General features: G+C 39.3%; 1 protein-coding gene across 3 annotated transcripts; it reads left to right on the top strand.

Annotated features, from left to right (window-relative positions):
- The first annotated feature begins 6,229 nt into the window (after positions 1-6,229).
- On the top strand, positions 6,230-22,777 carry LOC111254557 (lysyl oxidase homolog 2-like). 3 transcript variants are annotated; one of them, XM_086974486.1, is made up of 11 exons: positions 6,230-8,340; positions 9,169-9,245; positions 10,467-10,625; positions 10,984-11,140; positions 13,232-13,417; positions 14,253-14,412; positions 14,673-14,768; positions 16,319-16,445; positions 18,439-18,564; positions 22,182-22,274; positions 22,533-22,777. In XM_086974486.1, exons 1-11 carry the CDS (start codon positions 8,046-8,048, stop codon positions 22,536-22,538), a joined length of 1,482 nt encoding a protein of 493 aa, XP_086830612.1. In that variant the 5' UTR covers positions 6,230-8,045; the 3' UTR covers positions 22,539-22,777. The 3 variants fall into 3 exon arrangements, with proteins under 3 accessions (XP_086830612.1, XP_022671248.1, XP_086830611.1); XM_022815513.2 differs by having other exon boundaries at positions 6,233-8,340; positions 22,182-22,777; XM_086974485.1 differs by having other exon boundaries at positions 6,235-8,340; positions 14,256-14,412; positions 22,182-22,777.

Genomic DNA, 22,777 nt, shown 5'->3' with positions numbered 1-22,777 from the left:
AATCTATTGGTGCATCAAAGAAGTGACCGTTTTTCTAGCTGCACAGCTTGATTCACATGTCTCAGAGTAAGTTTCGTCGGGCAGTTGTTGGTGTCAAAGCGCTAATATTATTATAATGCATTTATTCAAGTTTAAAATAGAACGCCGTAGGAATAAATGATATTTCTGCGAAAATTTGATATATTTTATAATTTTATTACGCTAAAGGTGCAAAGATGCCCAAGAACATGAAAAATGCGTAGCAAGTAGCCACGGTGAAGATCTACCACCAAACCTTTTGAAGCTATTTGGAGAGTTAGCTGCCAAAAAAAGGTTTGCAAGAAAATTTACTTGATCCTATTTTCGTCTGTGAAACGCTAAAGAAATGTAATGAAGTCGAGCTATTTCTAACGTGATTGCTCACAGGTGACGAGAAGTGCATGATGAACGTGCAAATAAAGAATCTGTGATTTCTGTAGTAAATCGAAATGTGTTTGAAATGAAACAACAGAGAATGTGTTTGGTAGGAGTAGAAAAGAATCATGCATCACGGGGTGCTGCCGCCCAACAAGACGATTGATTCAGACCTCTACTGTCGGCAACTAACAAGAATGCAATCTTGTCAAACGTTTGAAAAAAATTTACTGGTATTAGTGAATAGAGATGGCGTCATTTCTTATCATGACAATTCCAGGTGACATACATCTCCAATTACCTAATAAAACTTTAGGGGTTTTAAATGAGAAATTTTCAGCTGCATTCGCTGTACAACTTGAAAATTGTACCACCAGACTATTATCTGCTTCAGTCTCTGCAGAAGGCCCGTAATGATGTTATTTAGTTTCAATGGAAAAGTGCAAAAATTACTTGTCACAAATTTGTGACAAAAGCTACAGAAGTTCTACAGTGATGGAATGATGTTACCAAAAAAATAACGTCATCATATTTAGCTTAGTAACATTATTGTAAAATATATTTTCTATATTACTATATTATTTTCTACATTATATATACTTGCTTCAATTTTTACGTACAATTGTCAATACTTTATCTTCAACCCAGTATTACATTCGGCGTTTGACCTTTATGTACTATTGATACACAATTGTACTACGTTGCATTAGATCAACAATTGGTGGTGTTTTATTATGATAAAATTGTGATATGTTACATTGAATTAACAACTGATGGACAAAAGACAAATTACTATTGCTATTGGCCGTCACTGGGTATCTGCCAGGTAGCGCGTGGCACCCACTATAGCGTCGTAACCTAAATTGATTCAGTGAGTACCTGCTAATATATTCACTGTGCAATGTCATATTTGACGCCAACATACGTGACCTGAGTAACTAAATGTTGAGGCATAACACGTATGAAGTAGGTTTGATGGATGTGTTAGGAATCGGGGTACCTGTCTGATAATAGACTTCGTTTCCAATATACGCATGCTTACTTGACGATGCCTAATAACTGGCTCGCTCCACGTAGGTCTATCAGGCGTTAGCCTCCGCCGCGGTGTTTACTGTTTTCGAGTTTTTGTTACCCGCTACGAACTCAGAGGACGAGACCAATCTAATTGCAATCATAATACCTTGGTGCTCCACATGAAAATACCAAATTTGCATCCAACAGTGGGTAATCAAGTTAGAGAGCACTGATGACAGAAGACAGCTCCTTCTTCAAACGCAAACATTTGTATATGTTTCGAAGTTTACGTCCAGTGTTGTTGCTAGGCGTTTCATTATACGACTGACTCTCAGCGCGAAACAAAGTGTTTTTGCCCGGGTTTGAACTTAGACTACAGCGCGTCGCTAAGACCAGCAAGCAAATACGTTACCCACTACGCTGTCACGGGGACACCGTTATTGCGTTTGTATGGAACATAGTTGTTCTGTAAATGAATGCATCAGAGGACGCATCAAGGAAAGGCACGTCAATACGAACCGATCATGTAAAAAAAACTAAACTTTTTTGTTTAGAAAGGGTCAATATATTGTACGAACAATTTTCAACCTAAGATTTAGTATGACTGATTCATCATTGGTGGTTCTTATGGTCATATAAGAGATCACAAATACTGAGAGGCTTCATTATTTTTGCTACTGTTTATACTTCATATCAGCCGTGCTTGTTTCTACTAGATCCGTTTTTGCTGTATCAGTCTCTTGTCTTTCATTTGAAAGTAATCAATACTTCTCGGAATAAATGAACGTCTAAGTCGAATTACTCTGGTTTTTCTTTACTTTGTATATAGGACTATATGAAACATTGACAAAATTTCCTTTGCACTTATGAAACAATGACGCTTTCTTTTTCGTCTTATTCCTTACTGCGTATCTACGACGTTGCAAATATAAACAAATAGACCAATCTAACGACAATAATCTGCAAGCGACAGCGGAAAATTCCTATACTACCATCGCTACCACGCAGTATACGAATACCATTTCGAATATTATACAATCACTTTGTTGTGATAGTAAATGGACTATCATTGAAAAGCGATTCGGCGATTACGTTCAGTGGGCAGGCGTATCCTATGAAGCTTAGGTACCGTCCAATAAAACACTGGTTTTGAAAACCCTTGCATTTGCCATTTGTTTTGTTACATTCCTAATATACATATTGTAATAGTCAGTTGATATATGACGATATAACGACAAGTTAGTTGCGGGTTACTTGTCAAAAGGGCAGACAGATACAAAGAATTTAGTTTCCATACACTGAGTGTAGTTGTTTATGAAGATCTGTTTTTTGTCAGATTACCCTGTCTTATACATAATTATTTTTCTAAATTTCGCTTTCTACATCTTATATGAATCCGGTAAGAAAGTTGTCATATTTGTTCCTCTTTCTCCTTTCCGGGCTTACGATTCTGAGACAAGAGCTTCACTTTGTAAAGAAAATTCAGATACTCGCCGTTCATATAAGTTTCGGTTACGGAATACGGCTGCATGTTGGAGATACTTAATTATTAACTTAGTAATAATAATAATGGAAAACGGTGACCGAGTGTTTGATGCCAGTCGACATGGGACTGTTTATGTATATTTCAGTATAAGCTGATTTATTTTTTTATGGATCGTTTACGGTGTGATGTTTTCTTGTAAATGCACGCATTCTTGAAGAAAGAAAAAGTGATATTTTGGTTTTTCTTGTACGTTTTCATTTGGGCTCATTTGTTTATCCTAATCAAAAATGGTTTTTTGCTACTATAGGAAAGTACAGGCTAGTCCGTCGGCTGCTGCATGCACACTGGAGCTGGAGCATGCAGCTGGACACAGCGATCCGATTGGCGAGAAGGAATCTGTGATGTACTCATAACAGCAAAATGGCTTGCAAGGTATACAGTACGCACTGATATTCTTAAAGCTGTAACCAAATGCGCATGTACATTCGCTAACAGACATCTTCATCGCTGAAAGTATAAGATAATCTTCAAAGAGTGAGTGAGTATATTTCAAAAAACGCAGAGGAAATTGTGCCTTTTAAACACACAGGTCCATTACTCTTTGGCACTAGTAGCACGAACTGCAACCGTTTTCGTCCAGAACAGTTGAACAAAATGTCATGGCTGGCTACGTTACGAGTCTGGTGCCCATGCGTGCACTTAGTAGTCTATGTAATAGTGAAGCTTAAAAGTCCCTAAAGCTAGATGGTATGAGGCATTTTAAACAGAAGGTCGTCCAAGGGCTAATAACATATTTATAAGCTCTGCTACCCTTCCCGCCATCGCACCGTCCGTTGACATCCAATATTGAATAAGATACTCATACTCAATATTAAACAGGTAAAACTGACCCGATAGTATTGTCCGTTAGCGCGAATTCTTTAGATTGACCGAATAATTTTTTGGTATTTGTAAGCTTGAAAATGAGGTTTTGAGCATAGAGTTTTCACGTCAGGCTAAGCCCATTTGCTATAAATGGCCTGGACTTATCTTGCTTCTTTTTTGGATCTTTCCAAGGCCAACATACATGCAAATAAAGAGCTAACTTATTTTATATCTAAAAGGATTATGATACAGTTTAGCTCTTTGGTCATTTTGAAAGATCCTTTATGCTGCAACTTTTGTGCAAGGTTACACTTCTGCATCCCTTGAAATTCTTTAACATTAACATGTTCTCTATAGTCGGCTGATAGCTGATAGCCTATATTTGAACAATTTCTTTTACAACAATTCCTTCTATTTTATGTATTCTTTTTATAGTCACTGTTATTAGTTTTAGACATTTCGAGTAGAGTAGGACAAAAAAAAGTGTCAAATTGCGATAACAAGCGTGCTAAACGTTTTAAAAACTACAAAGCTGGCAAACCATAACATGTGGGTTTGTCACTTTGGTAGCGATGTAAATTTAGATCATTTTGTTTCAAAAAAACAAGTGACGCAACTTTTGATCTGTACATTGCACCATCGATAGTTTGTAACCGAAGACACGCAACCGATCACCAGAAGATTAGTATTAGCCATCCAAAACAAAATTATCATAAATGGCATAGCCAAAATCAACTACCATATATGATTTCGAGTTAAGGCTGTGGAGTGACGTCTGTATAGTATTATCCTTTGGAAGCTGTGCTTAGTATATTGTAATAGAGCGATATAATACTAGCTTAGCGCTCAAATATATAAATGAATGTTCAACCCAGGTTTTGACTGTTTCAGCAGTCGAGCTTTGGAGAGACTGTCGCTCAAAAATCTAACATCACTCTATAAGCTTCGAAAAGTTTGAGCTATTTCTTATTTCTATTTTCGTGCAAACAAGATGGAAACATAAATGGAGTTCCATCTGATACACTGTATGCTACTCATTTTTTAAACGTAGGTCAGTGTTGGGCAATACACAGATAACAGAATATGAATTCAATTCGGGACGATTCTTCTGTGTAAATAGTATTCGTGAGAAACGCTCATCTACATTTTAGGAACTCTGCGTTGAATTTTACGATAGGTGATCTACGGCTCAGATGTTGGGAGGCGTCTTAGGATAAAATTCCGACACTGTTGAAGGGAGATATCGCTTAAACTCAACAAGAACTTGTTGATTAAGTGGGGAGGGAGTAATTCAAGAAGTAGTTTTGGATCGCTAGCGCGCTACGGAAATTTAACCGAGGGTAGGAAAGTGCGTTTTCCATGACCAGAATTAATATGTATTGTATTACACTACGCTCGTCCTATCATGTCGGTTGAAAAATTATTTGCTCTATTCAACTGATATTGGCGATAAGAAGGTGACCTTCTGTTATAATAGCAGATATTAAATATTGTGGGTTGACCTTGAACAAACGGTCAAGTTTTTCGCACAATGGAACTACAGCGAGTATAGTAGAATGCATTTCTATACTTTGACAGGAGACCGAATGCTAGGTGGTTACGCAGATCTACTTAGTATACCACAACTTTACGCCTTTCAAGTTTTCTTGATATCCCAAACTATTGTTAGAGGAATTCCCTTCACGTAGAATTTCTCTAACTGTAGTCCTGATCGACGTAGTTCTTCAGGTCGATCTGGGTGCCGACTAAGCAACCTTTGAAGGTCGTATTCAGTAGAGATACATTTAGGATGGTGTTACCATATATTTATCTCCTAAAATTCCGATATGCAAATAGGATCGAGGAGAATAAAGAAATCCGCATTTAAAGAGGGAAGGGGCCTATCAGCTTTATGGTTGATATAAGAAATTACTCGTACTCCTAGTAAAACAGGATTATGTGGTCTAATACACATGAAATCTTAATCACTGAGCCCTTGACCTTTGTGTGGCGTTCTGAGGGACAAAGTGATTTTTATATCGTTCCTTGGCATGTAAACGAACTGCTCTCGTATGCACCAGCCTGACCGACGGTATTTACGTTTGTTAGACCCTCCTGCTCTCGCTAACGCTGCTCAGTAGCTGAACGATGTGACCTACTTAGTTCGTAGTTACCAGGAGGCCATTCTATATACGGAATTCAACAACTAACAAACTAATAGCACGACTCTGATCTGTCAGTATGCGTTTAATCTTATAGCAATAGCAGGCGTTAGTTAGCCGGCAACGAAATTGAATTTTCTATTCTTACTCGAACTCGATCATATTCCTGGGCTGGCCTATTGGCAGCACTTGGCCGGCGACGACTGTGCTTTCCGCTTTCTTAACATGGTGCAGTGTTATTCCATCCTCTCTCTATTGAACCAGCGGAGAGTCATCGAATCAGTTGTGAACAGGTTTAAGGCCGACATCCAGTAATTTGCTCTTACTGTTAAATCTTCGCTGTTTGCGAGCACTAACAGTAACCGTCGTCGCATTTGTAGGTTAACGGTGGAGGTAATGAAAGCGTAGAGAACGAACTATTATCAAGACCTACGTACATTGCATTGAATCCATACCCTATTCTCGCGATCTTCCCCCAAAGACGTAGCCGGTGCTTCGACCACCCCCCTCGCGCCGTTCCCCTTCCCCGGCGGCGACGCAGAGGTGAGTACGGTATGCGAGTCGGGTGACCCGTAGCGTGTGCGAATCTGTCTTTCGCCGTGTCGCCTATTCGCCGAGTGTGATGACTTTCGCGGGGTGAACAGGATAACCGCGAGGATAGCCAGGAGCTAGAAGGTATCAACGGCTGGGACGGCGGCAGCTGTGCCCGGGAGAATAGCATCACTGGTGTGCTGATGTGACACGACGGTAAAATTCTTGCGCAGAGGCCGCTATTGCGACTTTTGGTCGGCTAATGATAATATACGCAAGCGAAATGAAACCATTAGCTGCCATTAACATTGTCCAATAGCAGTAGTGTAGTAGTAGAATTAACGCTGATACTCCGTAGAGTGCAAGTGACGGCACTATTCAATGTCAGTGGCGTCAACCAGCCAAGGAAACAGCTAGGTAGCCAGCGAAGAAAGCGCGCGGCGACTAAAAGCAGAAACGAAGACAAACGCAGGACACCGGCGACACGCTTTGCCCTAAGAGGGCTAATAGCCACTTACAGCGTAGCTATTTCTTTCCGTCTGGTTTGTAGTGTTCAACTCAGTCACCTTCGTCATTTTCCCCAAGTCTCTGTCTGCACTGTACGGCCACCGGTGTCGCTGTTAACCAAAGTCCTGTGCACTGCTGTCTGGTGTGCGCTACAGTCTAGAGGGCGGAGAAGATGGGGTACTTATCCCATTGACAATCAGCGTTCGACTTCCAAGCAACTTTTCCGTGGCTTTCCGTCTTTATATCTCTCTCTCGCCCTCCTTTTTCCTTCCTCATATGTGTCGACAACAAAAAGAAGAACTCCGTTTACAGCACGCGGTTATTACGCCATAGCGATTCAATAATTGGTACAATTTGTTTTTTGCTACAAGGCCACCGACATACTCTAGTCAGCCGGTCAAACGTGTCATAACACTGTCACTTTCGACAAAGGATACGATGGTGACGACGTGCAAGATCCCGTTCTAAAGTCACCGTTGTGACCATTGTACTATCGTGTTTTTGTCTTTTACGTCTGGTACTTAAGTGGCTAGGCACTACTTTGGACAGCTGACTACGTCTGGAGTCGAACCTCTACACCACCATGTGTTCCTAAGTTTAGAAAATAAACATATTATCCACTGCCCTATCACTGGGGCTTAACCATTGTCCTGAATGGTACTGTCCGACGGTGCAGAAGGCAAATAGCAAGAAGCAGTGTGACGTGATTATCGGCTCAAACTTGCAAATTAAGAATATTCGAACAAAATGCACTGACAGCTATTGACGACCGTAGTACAACCTAGCTGGTCACCGTGTCCGTGTTAAAGATAATCACAAATGCAACCAAGCGTGTGTGCTAGTCTCTGAAACAAATGCTTAAAGCTTTGGCAATAGGCGATTTGAAAACGAGGAAATGCGAAGCCTTTTTCATTTGATTGCTTGGAAAGGCACGTGCATTTAGGCAAAGATAGGTGGGGTGCTTTCCTAACAAAAAAAGAATACCATATTTATCTATCTGCAATTGGGCATCCAAGTGGGAGACGCAGCTTTCCACTAATTATCGTGCATGACCTTTGGATACCTACGCAATTCATATATTAACGTTGTCTGCTTTGATCGTCAAAAGGATGTCACTCAGATGGAGAATAGTGCAAATAATTTCAACGGTGGCTGTTACGCGCTGCCTTTACTGTGCATTTCTCGGGAGTGCCGATGCAGCAAAAGAAGGTGAGCTGCGCCTCTCCATAGGAACTCGAATCACTACCCACGAAGGCCAAGGCCACGTTGAGGTCTACCATAAAAATCAGTGGGGTTCGATCTGCGACGATGAATGGGACGAAGCCGAAGGCAGAGTTGTATGTCGTAAACTTGGTTTCAAAGGAATCGATGTTGTAACGTATGACGGAGAATTTGGTGCTGGACGTAAGTAAATGAGCTGAGAAAAACACATTTACGCACAACAGTATTTCAGCAAGACTGTTGGATACCGTGGAACATATATATTTTTATTTCTATAAAAATGTTCGGAGAATTTCACTTGACAGAACATTGATTTCAAATAGTGAGGTATTGTATTACGGAAACATAGGTCATCTAAAGAACTGAGTCCTATGTATAATTTTAAGTAAATAATTTAAAACTATCTTTAACCGATTGCTACCATTTGTCCAGTAGTGATGCTAGGTATTTCGTGATGCCATGGATGAAACTGACAGAAATACCGGGTCTCATATAAAAGGCAGATATATAGAATTTAAGCCGTGTGCACGGATCTGTGTCTTCTTGATTAGAGGCTTGGATGTCACAAGCTGTATTATATGATGTTAGATGTATTTGACAAGAACGCAAGATAAATCATGAATAAATAAGTACTTTACGAAGTTATAAGTTTTGGTTATTTTTTTATTATGCTGAAATTGATGTCACTGGGCTGGAGAAGGCAGACTTAAAAGGTAAAGTTCCGCTTACAACATATGCACAACACAAGTGACCTGCTTCCATCTTTTGAAAATTCTTGCTATTGACAAATCTTTGCTTAAACCCTATCTTCAGTTGATTTATGTAGCGTATCTGTATCAACTGAATGCAATACGTTTCTTGGCGCGTATCGTTATCTGATTTTGGTCTTATTAGAATTCGTTACTTCTAAATTTTATGTACGCATAGTTATAAAAACAATAGGGACTACAACCGGAATCAAACCCCAGTGCTTCTTCCATCGTAACGTTGGTCTGTGCTTTTTTATGGCAGGACAAATCTTTATGGATGACCTCTACTGTTCCGGTAGCGAAGAAACACTCACTGAGTGTCATTTTCCTGGTTGGCAGGTTAGTTAATATCAATTATTTGATGATTACTTTTTTATATTTGCATACAGCAATTACGATCTTTTACGTAAATTAGATATCGTCAGAAACTTAAAGGAGGATCTTTTGGGGGTAAGAGTCATTGCTGTTTATAGGGTGCGAACCAGTATGCCAGTGATTTTCACGCTCGGTAATTTCTAGGTTATGTCAATTCCTATTTTTAAGCAATATTTGAACAAATGCTTTTGCTCTAAATACTTCTTTGGACTACATCTCAGATAGATCCTCTACCGCATATATGATAGCTTTACCTGTCCGACTTTACTTACACGTGTAGGTACGGCTAAGTTGGAAGGGTATCTCGTTGCTCCCAAAGGCCTTGTTTTAGCCATATTTGAAACAAGGAATTACAATATCTATATGTGTGCATGTCTACTACGCAGAAGGTGCCATGGGAAATCACTGCAATTTGTCGCACTTCATTTAGAATATCAGAAGCGGATACATATGTTAATCTTCGCATACAAGGAAAAAGTCGACTAATGGCCAAAACAAAGCTTATCGGAGCAGTCTCGGACAAAATTTCGAGTCTTAACGACTATTGCATTGAAGCTGCGTAACACAGAGGCACAGACCGTAAATGAACTGAAATGAGATGCCAAACTAATCTAGAAAAATCTAACAGATATTTATTTCAATAAATAATTTAAAATCATTCGTAATTTCATAAATAAAAAAAAGCTTCCAATAGATGGTTTATTTGAGGAAGGGACTTAAATCTGGTGTGTCTGTCTACACCATTGTTGTTGCGGTATTTGACATATGCTTCGATATAAAATTTAATCAAGATGGGCACTTTTGTTGAGTTATATAACGTAACAGGAGAATTAAACAAGCACACATTAAATTTTTATTTTTTTTTCCGATCCGAACGTTCATGGCATTCAGCAGCATTAAACGGACTTAATGTTCGAAGAAAATTTAGATTATTATACATAAATTCAGTTGTTACAGATTATATGTATTTAAAGAAACCTTAGTACACTACCTCTGGTGAGGTTCATTATTAATTGTATTTAATTTTCTTAGAAAGACTATAGGATAATAATAACTGGTAATAATGTAAAAATACGAACTCACGTTAAATTTTCTTTGTGCAGAAATAAAGTTAGGCACACGGGCTTCTATTTTATTTCAATCATGAATGTGCTTGTTTTCGATGATTCCCTAATTTGGTTTTAGGTGCATGATTGTGAACCGACGGAACTGGCCGGCGTGAGGTGTATCCGTGAGGAAGAGACCACCCCTCGACCTTTTGTCGAAGTAGGTAAAAATGATGTAGGAATCTCGATTGTCGACCTCCCGCCAGACAAACCGCAAGATTTCTTCGAGCCCCTCAGGGTAAGGCGATGACGAACGAACGGTCAACTTATTCAGTACACAAGTGATAATGCTTATCGTAGAGCTCTAGGTTTTGCAGCTGTTTTGCGATCATTCACAGTGATGGGTTGTTGTTGGCAGGTATTTTTAAAAAAGAACTCGGGTCTACTAGTTGCCAAACACTTTTAAGAAATAGCTATTACGATATATTCAGTAGCTCAAAGGATTAATCACCTTCAACAAGAATAAACTCGTGGAAGGTTCATGCATTAATATACAGCAGGAAAAAGATTATAGTAAATTAATAAATAAATAGTAATAAATATGAAAGCTCAAGGAAACCTATCGTTCTAACGGTGGCCTCGTCGGTCTGTTCAAGAGGCTCTTCCCGACGGACCTCAGAATCCGACTCCGGAACGGTCGCACCCTGATGGAGGGTCGAGTCGAAGTGTACGACGAGCGACAGAAGCTTTGGGGTCTAATTTGTGCTGACGGCTTTGGTATGCTTGAAACAATGAGCGTATGTCGACAAGCTGGTAAGTAGTAAACGTCGAGAATGCTTAGAGGGTACGAAAACATTTCCAAACATACTTTTCCCTGAAGGAATACCCTGGATCAAATGGATACCTATAGGAGCACGAAGATTACATAAAGTAACGTTCAGTAGATTTATCGTGTCTCAAACATGCCTGTGCGGCTGTGCGGGCTTTGGTCAGCCTTACACGGATTGTTATTGACTTACACAAGCGTTCGTTCGCAGTCATTGCGATCATCAATGATCTATCATCGGTTTAACATTTTAGTCACACAAATTTTTCGCCTGTGCTACTGTGTTATGTTTACAATGCGCGTAATCGCCGAATCTGCGTCAGAGAGACAGCTTATTTGATGCTGATTCCAGCAGAACGCTTAAGGAGCTAGCCTCATAGCGTATTGTGAGCTTTGACTGTAAACCCGTGGCGCAGTCTGCCTGATCTCCGCGTATATTCATGAGGAGTGAATAGGATCAACCCATTCGTGTTTTCTACATCAGAGACTTCTTATAATGCACTAAAGTTTGCCCAAATGGTAAATTGCGTTCAGCCATAACAGTTTCTTTAGGTGTATGTACAAGTATTCTGTTTTTTAAAAGTAATTTATAGCTCGTTTCTAAAAGACATATCCATGTGCCATTGGATCTCTTAATAAAGGTAATTTCCTCGATCAACTTGCCCAGCTTTTCCCTATGGGGTTCAAGACTGCAAATGGAGGAAAATGCTGTTCATTTTATTTCACAAGCTTTCATCATTTCACAGAGATCTCTTGTTGTTGTAAATAAAATGGCCGAGCCACGAGTTGAGTTGAGCCGTGCATAACAGAGTAGATTTTCTGGATAACGTTATTCGTTGAGAAATTTCTGCCGTAACTCGAAACAGCAAAATCCCCTAGTCAATCTGAAATTCTGCAGAAGATAATTCGCTTGCGGTCCTCTTTCAAATTATCTTGCGCTATGTCATTAATAAAACGTGTTTAGAGGCTAAAATTTTTACCGAAATCTGTACTAGTCCAGCTCGTTTTACAGTACAAACGTTGGCTCAGAATGCTCAACGAGCTTCGTGGGAAACGTTTTCTCTGGTGCAAATCGAAGCCGTACTTTGGATAGCGGCCTTACAAATCGGCGGTTAATAATACAAGTAGACACATATTTTTTTGTTTGTACGTACATGAGTGATCTTAAATGAAATTCAAGACAAAGAACTAATAATATTGTGCGCGCAACAGAAAGCCTTAATGCTGCAGGACATTGAATGTCGATCATTGAATCTCCTTGGCCGCTTATACGACCTGCTGCATTACAATTAACAATAATTAGAGCAATTTCTGATTCGAGCTCGTAGATCTTTGTCTCATCATTCGCGTAATAATCACTAATGTCGTCCATAAAGAGATATATATTGGAAAAAAAATCGTGGCATCTTAGTAAATTACTCCTTAGGCAAACATGTTTTTTTACAATCAACATCTAATGCCATTTTCGGCCAATGACACTATGTTCACGGGCAAAAACTCAGCATCTAGTTTCAACGTGTCAGTGTTATAAGCGTATGCCTGTGAAGTCAATATTTTCATGGATTTTTTCGTTTAACTGTTTGAAGCGTATCTTGAGATATCTTGTACCTGAAGGGCGTTAGCCATTTATTGGTTTATGTTGCCTAGAGCCGTTGCCTGAGTAAAGAGAACTCGGGTTTATGGAATTGAACATCTGTTTTTCCAACCAACAATATAATTAAGATCAACTAACTTTGAAATTAAGATTCCTTTCAGCCAAAAATCCACTAGGAGTCCTGAAGGACCTCTAATTAGAAAGAACGCATTTAGTATAATTTACACATATCTTAGAAATGAAACAGTCCGTTTCATTTACAACCATTTTGCTTACATAGAACATGTTTGCCAAAATCGAGAACTTTTCAGAATAGACATTTAGGTATTGTCTGTCTCAATTTCTCTTGGAGAAAGCTATATAACATTGCAGCATATCGTTTCAAAAAAAAATGGAGACAGAATTCATTTCAATAATCATAATAGCTTTTTTTCTGTTGTCCGATTGTCATTTCTATGTATTCTGATATTGGAAATTATTCTAGGTTTCGCATACGGCCAGCAAAGTGTTCGGGGCTCGGCTTTCGCAACCGTAAATATTTCTTCAGTGCCAATATTGATCGTAGGTCTCAAGTGTAATGGCGACGAGCAAAACCTGGCGGACTGCAGATACACACCTGTGATTGACACCTGTCCTGATAACAGCTTTGTTGGGGTCGTGTGCGCTGAAGGTTTGCTTCTTCGCGAATGTTGACATTGATCTTTGCTTAACCATTTTCGCAAGCAAGATTTTAAGTGGTCTTAATTCAGAGAACAGAATCGTTTTTGAATCCTACAGGAACGCTATTAAAGGTGTTTATAGGAACCTAGAAGACAACTTGGTCCCTTTAGGCTATTTGTGATCTCTGAGTTGAACGAAAAATACTCTGATTGCTAAGACAACAAATATCCGTATCGGCATGACTACTCATGAGACTAATCAGAAGTAAACTTCGTTTTTTAAAGCAATTCCAACGACGAATAAACGATAATGTAATGATAAGCACGTAATAGAGCTTGGAAGGAAGCCCGTCTTTTCTACTGCGTCCTTTCTAAAAACGCAGAATGGCAATTTCTATAATTGAATTTCAACAGGTCTGTTGTTTCGCGAGAAGCTAACTGAGCTGTTGCTTGGTCGGCCTCGAACAGACCACAATAGAAGGAAAACAATGACCATTATTTAGAGTTTTTGGACAAATTTTAGCTTATTACAACCAAGCGCTTGCTATCAATATTATGAATGATTCCATGACATAATTTAATTGCCAATAAATGCAATCGACTGGCAAAACACCACCGCAAACCTGACAAACCACTTAGTCATAATTGCGGCATTGATTCGATAACGTTTTTTGGTTACTGCGTTGATCAAGATAAACTGCTAATACTTTATTGGCACCCAGAGCTGTTGCTTCGTTTTGTTGTCCGTCCAATATTTTCGCCAAATCTCTCGTATGCCACGGTTTCCTTATATTCAAAATGATATATATGTGGGTAATCTGTCGCTTATAAGCTTCTTCACTTTAGTAGAACTTCCTGATTTGGTCATCGACAAAGATGAGTTAGAGCGTTCGACATACCTTGAAGACCGGCAATTGACATTTCTTACCTGTGCGATGGAGGAAAACTGCTTGTCGTCTTCAGCGTATGAGATTGCAGATCATGACCGTTTCTATTTTAGTCGCAGGTAAAGTTCGCTGAAACATATTTATCATGCTCACGTTCGATACAAGACATAATAATAGACCAACACCGATTATCGTATCGCCATTTGGAATCATATAATTGAGGATGATCATCTATATTGTAATACGTTATAAATTAAGGCAACATATATATGCGCCGTGGTCGTCACGTTCCACAAAAAAGCTATTGTACGTTTAAATTGGGTTAGCTAAATGAATGTCACTCTCTATCTACCACTTCTTTGCTTTCATGGGGAGCAAGGCTTCTGCGTTTTACCACTCGAGTGGCGAATACCGGGAGCATCTCATTTCGACCATTCTTACCAAAGGACCAATGGATATGGCACGCTTGTCATCAGTGCGTATAATGAGTTCAATTGATATGTTAATCTTCACTTTTGGCACGAAAGTTGTAACCGTGTAAGTAAATGTATTATATCCCTGTAGTCAATTCAATGCGCAAGTCGGATTTTCATCCAGCTTACTGCGGGAATTTCCGATTCGCCAAGTGACCATCGTTCGAAACGACGAAAACTAACACTTTCGAACTTGCGTTAGGTTTATCAACGATAAAAAGCTGGATTTGTTTTACTAGGCAAAAGGTTTCATATGGGCATGATTTTTCCACAATGAACTTCGAAGAAGACTTTTTTTTTCCTTTTTTTTTTTCGTATCGATGTGGTCAGACTGTCTTTCATCGCAAAAATTTGTTTCATACACCAGCTGTACCCATCGTAGCTAGGGTCTCCTTCATAGATTAAAAGTGTGTTACCAGATGATCTACACGTTAGCACGCTGTCCTAACGAAATTACTAAATCTGCGCGCTGATGTTTTCAAACTTGCTGAATATGACAGGGCTGCCTGATGTCTATATTACGAGCGCCTTTACAGCCTATAGTCTACAAGCTACTATTGAACTTAGTCACTGTTGCGTACTCACGTTCATAAAAGAAACTGAAGGCGAAAGAAGCCGCAAAGCCGTTCTCAGCGTCACAGAAATCGTCATTAACGAAGGACTGCAGCTTTCGAGAAAATCAAAACAAATTATGACCTTAGGTGTACTAGGGGATGATTTTCTTGCGATCTTAATGTGAAGGCTTTTTCTTTAGTCTATGACTAAACTATTCGTTGATCAGGATCTAATGCTTCTAGCCGATGATTCTGATTGTATCAGTTTTGATGTGTGAGTGTTTTTCCACTCCCTGATTTACCAGGTAGTGTAAAAGATATACAAGAAGCCCCAGAATTTAAAGTCGAACTATTAGGCTTAGTAATTGTTTTTCCGATAAGAACACGGGGCGCCGATAGTTTATTTTATTAGTTGTCGTTTTCAAGTTATTAGTTGAAAAAATAACCTGCCAGCTATGACTTTGGAAAATAAGTACACGTGCGGGAACTACTGCCTTGATAGAGAAAGGTGAGTATATGCTCATATGAAAGAAACCCTGGGTTGGACACCTAGCCTAACCTATTGATTAAGAATTACTAATAGTCATAAATCAAATACTGACTATCCAAAGTCAATTACGCTTGATTTTTCCCGATTCTAAGGTTGGAATATAATCTAAGTACTTATGATAGTTGGATGGGATTCTTGCCAACGGAATTTCATACAAATTAAAAACAGAGGATTTTTATTTGTTATGATTAAAAAAGCTTCTGATCGAATAATAATATCTAAATCTCATGTTCACGTAAGCATATACGCAATGTCAAAATGTGCTATATCAGTTCGTCTTGTAGCTTGAATTGACCAGTAACTAACCCATAGAGCACACTTTCCTGTACACTCGCATCGAATTTGTTCTCCCACAACCACTTATTTTTCTTCAAGCGATAGGCGTCGAACGATATTATTGTCGTATGTTTTACTTGCAAAATGTCTCGTACGGATCTTAACTCAACAGGCACTACCATTCCATGGAGGTCTTCGCACACTACGATGTAGTTAATGCAACAGGCCAGAAAGTGGCCGAGGGCCATAAGGCATCCTTTTGCCTTGAAGATAATTTCTGCGATCAGACAACTACCCAGGTTAGTGACAAAGCGTGGAAATCTTCGCAGCATTCCGAAATTTGGCGAGCTAAAACAAGTTCTGACAACGCTTAACAAGTCCTCATAAAAATAATGATATTAAACGGGTGTAAACAAAGTGATTCTGCGAGAAAAATTAACATAAAAAAAATTCCACGTTAGCATTTGGTACACCAGCGCAAAACATGCACCTAGGACAATTGAACACTATTCGGCCACCAAATCTGTATTTGAGTACAGGTAACTTCTTCTAAAATAATGTTCAAGATAAGAATTAACTTAAGTACAATTATCGTTGAAATAAAAGTCGAAGGAAGGTCCACTGTGAAAGTCGAAACTAATGTACGTTCTATACTCTATAGAACTTCGATACGAGCAATCAGAATTAGATCAGTGCTATATATTTTTTTGAATGTAGAGCTTGTTTCTTAGAAACCCAGAACTGCAGTCTCGACTGCCACCCTCTCTAGAATATTTGACACAGACGAAGCAATTGTCCAGGCTAAACAGACTGCAAATTCAGTGACAGCTTCGTCTACTTAACCATTGTTTTTGGACGGTAACTCGCTAGGTTAAAGTGGTAATAAATGAGGTGTTTGCCTTTGTGCAATTTTACTTTAAAGGATCATGTAGGCGATCTATTCGATATTGCCGTTTCACGATTAATGCTTACATTACCATAAAGGAAATATAAATTTTGAGACGTTGTTGTTGTCTGGCCCGAGCTTCGATGACGTAGCTCAGTTTATCAGCATAAGGCTTCCGGTAAACCATTGCTGAGATTTGGGTTTTTTTTTTAATTTACATTTTTGTGCTGGCAACTAAGAAGGCATTTATCAAGAAAGCACGCTCGCTAAGCGCAGGTCAGACAAACGTTTGCGCTCGTATAAAACTAACTTTTCTTCGAAGATTTATTCTTTCAATTCTGCCATATTTCATGTCATATATTGAATTAAAGTTGATTTATTCGCACATAGGAAATACCTTCCAAACAGTTTTTCGAGACGGAAAGGAAAATGCCAACAGCATGACCACGCCAATTGAGTAACCACCAAATCATACAGAAATAATTGTACCCTCTACGAATTTATTTTTTTGTAACCCCCACCCGATGAAAATTTCGGAGCTTAGGCAAACTGATGCTGACTATAGGTTGTATACTAGTTTAGTTAGTTGTATACTAGTTCCTGAACCCAAATAGAGGTGGACCTCAAATATACACAGCTGTCCGAGATCCTATGTTTTGGATAATGTGTCTACATTCGGTTCGTTTTGGTTGGGCTCCATTACAGCGAATGTATATCGTAAAATAAATTCTGGCTTGCTAATTATATCTATTGAGATAACTGAATAAGCCGAAGAGGCGGCTTTGAATTGTCATGAAGTTCTGTATAGATTCAATGTAAAGTTTATTTTTAGCATTCGACTTACGGTGAGTTCCACCATAAAACCCTGCGTTCGCCCTTGATAGAAACAATTTATTCTAATAAATATGCCTTTTGAGGGCGTAATGCCTTTCACTGCTTTGGTGCCATATGTCTGGTAAAGCTTTACGTCTAGTGAGCTGCGCACTTGAAGAAACAATGATAGGCGGGACATGTACGACACACTAATTATATGAGAAACTGACGAAAATACTTTGAGAGACAAGGATATAATTGTTGAAGACGACGTTGCAAAGAAGGCTAACAGATGTCATCTAAAGAGCAATTTTTTTGACCCGTTACCCATGCCCCTTTCGTAGCCGACATTCGACGTCCTAATAATTACATATGAACATTCGTTACTTTGCTTATTTTGATTATGGTTGGTATGTTTAACGGCCTCTAAATTGCTGACTTATCCGTCTGCTAAATAATCACATTCTAGCCGCTTTTTTATCATTTACCCTGCTCAGAGCGATAGCAGATTGATCAATCTGATTTATTTATTTTTGGGAATTTTGTATGATTTCAGTGGAAGTAAAGCTAATAACGAATCTTATTTTATGTAGGTTTACGCATGCGCAAACTATGGTGATCAAGGCATCTCCGTCGGTTGCGTGGATACGTATCTTCACAACATTGACTGCCAATGGGTGGACGTGACCGATATACCTGTAGGAAACTACACGTTCAAGGTACCAGCTGATTACATACTTTGATTTATAGATATATACAGAAGGTGCCATATAATAATCATGTCATATGTATATAGAATACGAACTCCACGACTCTACACTATAATCTAGTTGATATTAAGCCTCCTGGCTTCATACATACAATTTTTTGCCTTATCATAATTGCTGGTCGCTCAGACGGCGCTGGATTCGCTGCCATTTATTATAATAGCCTCTGGCAGAATCGGCTGTTGCTCGGATAACAATAAGGGGCATCATGTTTTGTCTTTTTCTCATTAGCATTTGCCTTCCCTTTTTATTTTTATAAAATAGGGCTTACTCAACATCTAAGTGCAGACATTAATCGTTTTCATTCAGCTAGGAATAATTTTCTATATGTTAGTGGATTTCTCTACGGGGACAAACGAACAGAGAGAACTACGGAAGACGGAAAGTTGAAAATGGAGCAAAGCTATGCAGTGCATTACATGATTTTTGTCACCGTACGACAGCCATCGTGAGCTGATATAGACAGGTCGGGTTTTAGCGATATCTATTTTTCAAACTTAAAGCTGCTTAGAAGAAGAACGAGAACAGCTAACTTTCACTAACTATTCACGGTAAATTGTGCGTTACGCATACGATCACTTTTTACACCGTACATCGTGGATTTAAGCCGTTAGGCACAACTTCAGATTGTTACCCGTACTATTGCTGTTGTTCCCGGCTTGACACCGATGGCGCAATGGCCTTAACCATTTTGTTTTACTGCGAGCTAGTATTTACGGCAAGTGACCTGTTCATTTTATGTAAAAGATGCGATGCATGATTCGATTAATAATATTGATTGACATAAGAAAAATTGACATGCTTGATAGCTTGAGATGGAACAAAGTGTGATACACAGAACGAGTTCACTTTAAGCAAAATAAATATTTGATTCTTCTGAGAACATCACTTCTAAAGAGATCATCAACCTGATTAACACAACTAGGCCAAATCTGAAATCACCATCAGAGCAATGGGTACCCATGTTATATCTCAGACTTACGCTGGTCATTAACCGCACTCGATTACAATCAATCCCTAGTTATCAATCAGCATTACTCAAAACGAGTTAATGGGTTGGGTTGTTTGTTTAAAAAAATATGTCCACTTAGTTACATTCATCGAAGTAAGCACATTGCAGATCACGGTATCGCTTTCTCTGCAGCACTTCCTTCTGACGGGAGGGTTGTACTCGTTCCTTACAATGCACGAGTTACCCCTAATATATGCACTCTGCTGTTTTAATTCACTTCCATATTCGCGTCTGATTGTCTCTACGCCCGTTGACTGAAGCAATTTCGTCCACACATCACTTTCTGTCTATTCCCACCTGGCTCTGTACGATAAAAATCAGTCACAATTTCAATTTACGCTGGCCAGACATCCCTCATTTCCAGTGAGCAAATATTTTTGCTCTAATATATATATATATATATATATATATATATATATATATATGTTAGTTTGAAACCAACGCCAACGAAAAAGGCGTGAATAAGGTCATTTTTACTTAGCTGCTCCGTTCACTGATCCGGCCTCGTTCTCCTCCTCCTCCCCCCCGTTGATTGCCTCAATATCTGATATAATGATCTGTGTATTCATATTATCTGGTCAGTCCTATTTTCCAGCGATGTGCTTTAAGGCCACCGTGAAAGCTTCCATCACTAAAGAGTACTTCATCATCCCAGACCTCGTCGAATGTGCTGATTGTTTTCGTTTGAGTTTCGGCCGCTTCGTTCACCACCCGGCTAATCTCTGTCTGTTTTCAAATGAGAAGATTTACATATTGTTACATCGTTTCGTCTGTTGCTTGGTTTCGTGGGTTAGCCGAATAGTGCTCAACATCGGCCATCGTTTCTCGAAGCTTTGGGTAGCTTTATCGAAACATAGCTTTAAGTCAGAGTAGTGGGTTTTACAAAATGCTGGAGGAAGAGACTCATACGCGAGGGTATACTGAACTATACGTACTATACATGGCGAAATGTGCTGAGCGACTGCGGTCAGTCGCAGCCCGGTTGTGTATTACTATAGTATGCGGAAAAAAAACGTAATCTAAGCACGGCCATACACGCATAGGGAATCTCTGTATTAAGTCGTTTGTATTCGCTCTGTCTCCTATCTTGACGTGTAGTGTGGTGTTATATAAACGAGTGCATTTTAAGTAGACGATTTTACACTGGCTCAAAGGCTATAGTAGGTCACAGATAACGCAAGGGTTCGACTAGTCTTCTTTTATATTTGAAAGCTAAAACATACCGCAGGCAAACAGGAACCAACAGCCCTGGCCACCTTCCATTGTTCAGCATCCGACTTCGGTTGCGATGGATAATGACCTAGGTTAAATGAAAACGGGGACGAAGGTTACGTACTCTCTTGGCATAGTGACGTTTAACTTTTCTTCACCAAGATCAACACATTTGAAGATCCTGTTCTGTGCACAAAAAAGTAGACAGAGACAGCTTCCGGAGGTTTAACCGTTCGACGAGCATGTCGCAAAATATGTTATTAGCATTAAAATCACCCAGGTCGACTGCACGGGACGTAACGAGACGAGGTAGCTAACCAACAGCGTTCCGCAAGAAGAACTGAACCACATAGGCTGGTTAAAACAAGCAACTAAAAATCGTTCAGTAGTCTCTACAAACGTGGAATTTTTCGCGTGAGCTGACCCCCTAAGCAAAAAACAAAATAATGACGCAATAAAGATTTTATTGTCTACCCGGGGGGCATCGAAGAAGGAACAACTTACACTATAATAGTAGCGTTCTGCAGACTTCCTTCGCTTATTTTGTTCAGGTGAGCGGTCGAATATTAATAGCAATAATAGTAATAGTGCTGAATATCAGCAACAACAACAACAACAACTAGCGTATACTAATGTTGCAACGTCACTGTGCTGTCGTAGGAAAAACAAAAAGGGTTTAACGTGTATAAAACCAGTGCAGTTAAGTGTACGATCTTCTTTTGCTCATGACAGCGTATCTATGCACGGTCTAGATGAAATCATAAAATGATATCATCTGTCAAATGAACCAGGTAACAATCTGATAAGGTTCAGACTCAGGTTCAGATCATATTACTGGCAGGCTTCGACCGGCTCTGTCCAATGAAGAAACCGAGTGTCAGAAAGAGCAACTATTCATATCACGCGGCAATTTTGAGTCTGCTAAATTCTTACAACATTCTTCATTCCGTGCGCTTGTCGAGAAGTCGACTAACGAGTAACGGTGACACTGCGAATTGGATGAGCGACCCATTAGTTCAGATAGATAATCATATTACAACTGAGTGACCGAAAAAGTTCTTATTTCTCATCGTACAATTAGGACTGGTTATTTACATACAAATAATAGATATTTTTTTTGAAAGCGAGTGCCTCATTAAGCCCGATTGATCACATTCAGCAATGACTTTGTTGAATAAACCGCTGGGTTGGGGATCATTATCGATGTTGTCTTCGAGCAGCCACCAAGGCCGAACCTAGGCGAAATTACTCTGAGCAACGACATCTTTTTGTCACTGAATCATGGGGAATATTTAAAAAAATATCACTATCAAAGTAATTTGTTTAGCAGTGATGTTACTTCCAGGTGAAGATCAATCCCGATTACAAACTAGCCGAGGCGACGTTCGATAATAACGCGGCTTCCTGTGAGCTCATCTACACCGAACAATATGCAGCCGTAAGAAATTGCCTCTATGAACGACCCTAAGGGAACAAGATTGAATTATATAATTAAGCCATTTCCTATGCGTGCTAGATTCAATCAATTGACAGCCTTCGTCCTAGGCCAAAACTGCCACTTCAGTATGAACGTGTTGCGCGGGAGAAGAATATCACTCTAATTTGATTTATTACACTGAACGTCCATCAAAATGTACATTGCCACTTTTTGGTGTGCCTCCTGATGCATATGCATAAAACAGAATGCAATTTACAGAGCTGAGTTCAACGAGTCTGAGAACGGCAAGCATATTCTTCAATTGGACATTATTAGCACGGCAATGCGTTGTACCGCACTGAAGATTCAAGATATTTATTAGATATTCTGTCTCTTAGTCTAGATTAAGACAGTTTTAGAAACCAATTCATATATATGGTGCACATGCACACGGATCATATATAATCACTTATGTATATAAGGCCATATGACTTACAAAATAAATTTACTGCGACTATAGATCA

Source organism: Varroa destructor, unplaced genomic scaffold (genome assembly GCF_002443255.2).
Source record: "Varroa destructor unplaced genomic scaffold, Vdes_3.0 BEIS01000007.1, whole genome shotgun sequence".
Classification (NCBI taxonomy): Eukaryota; Metazoa; Arthropoda; class Arachnida; order Mesostigmata; family Varroidae; genus Varroa; species Varroa destructor.
The sequence above is the reverse complement of the archived record's forward strand: the minus strand, read 5'-3'. Positions and strand labels throughout refer to the sequence as shown.

Bases quoted from the DNA above. Each gene is read 5' to 3' on its own strand.
- LOC111254557 (XM_022815513.2), top strand. From the start codon at position 8,046: ATGTCACTCAGATGGAGAATAGTGCAAATAATTTCAACGGTGGCTGTT. The intron at 9,246-10,466 runs GTTAGTTAATAT...ATTTGGTTTTAG, and splicing joins GTCATTTTCCTGGTTGGCAG to GTGCATGATTGTGAACCGAC. The intron at 14,413-14,672 runs GTAAAGTTCGCT...ATGGGGAGCAAG, and splicing joins CGTTTCTATTTTAGTCGCAG to GCTTCTGCGTTTTACCACTC.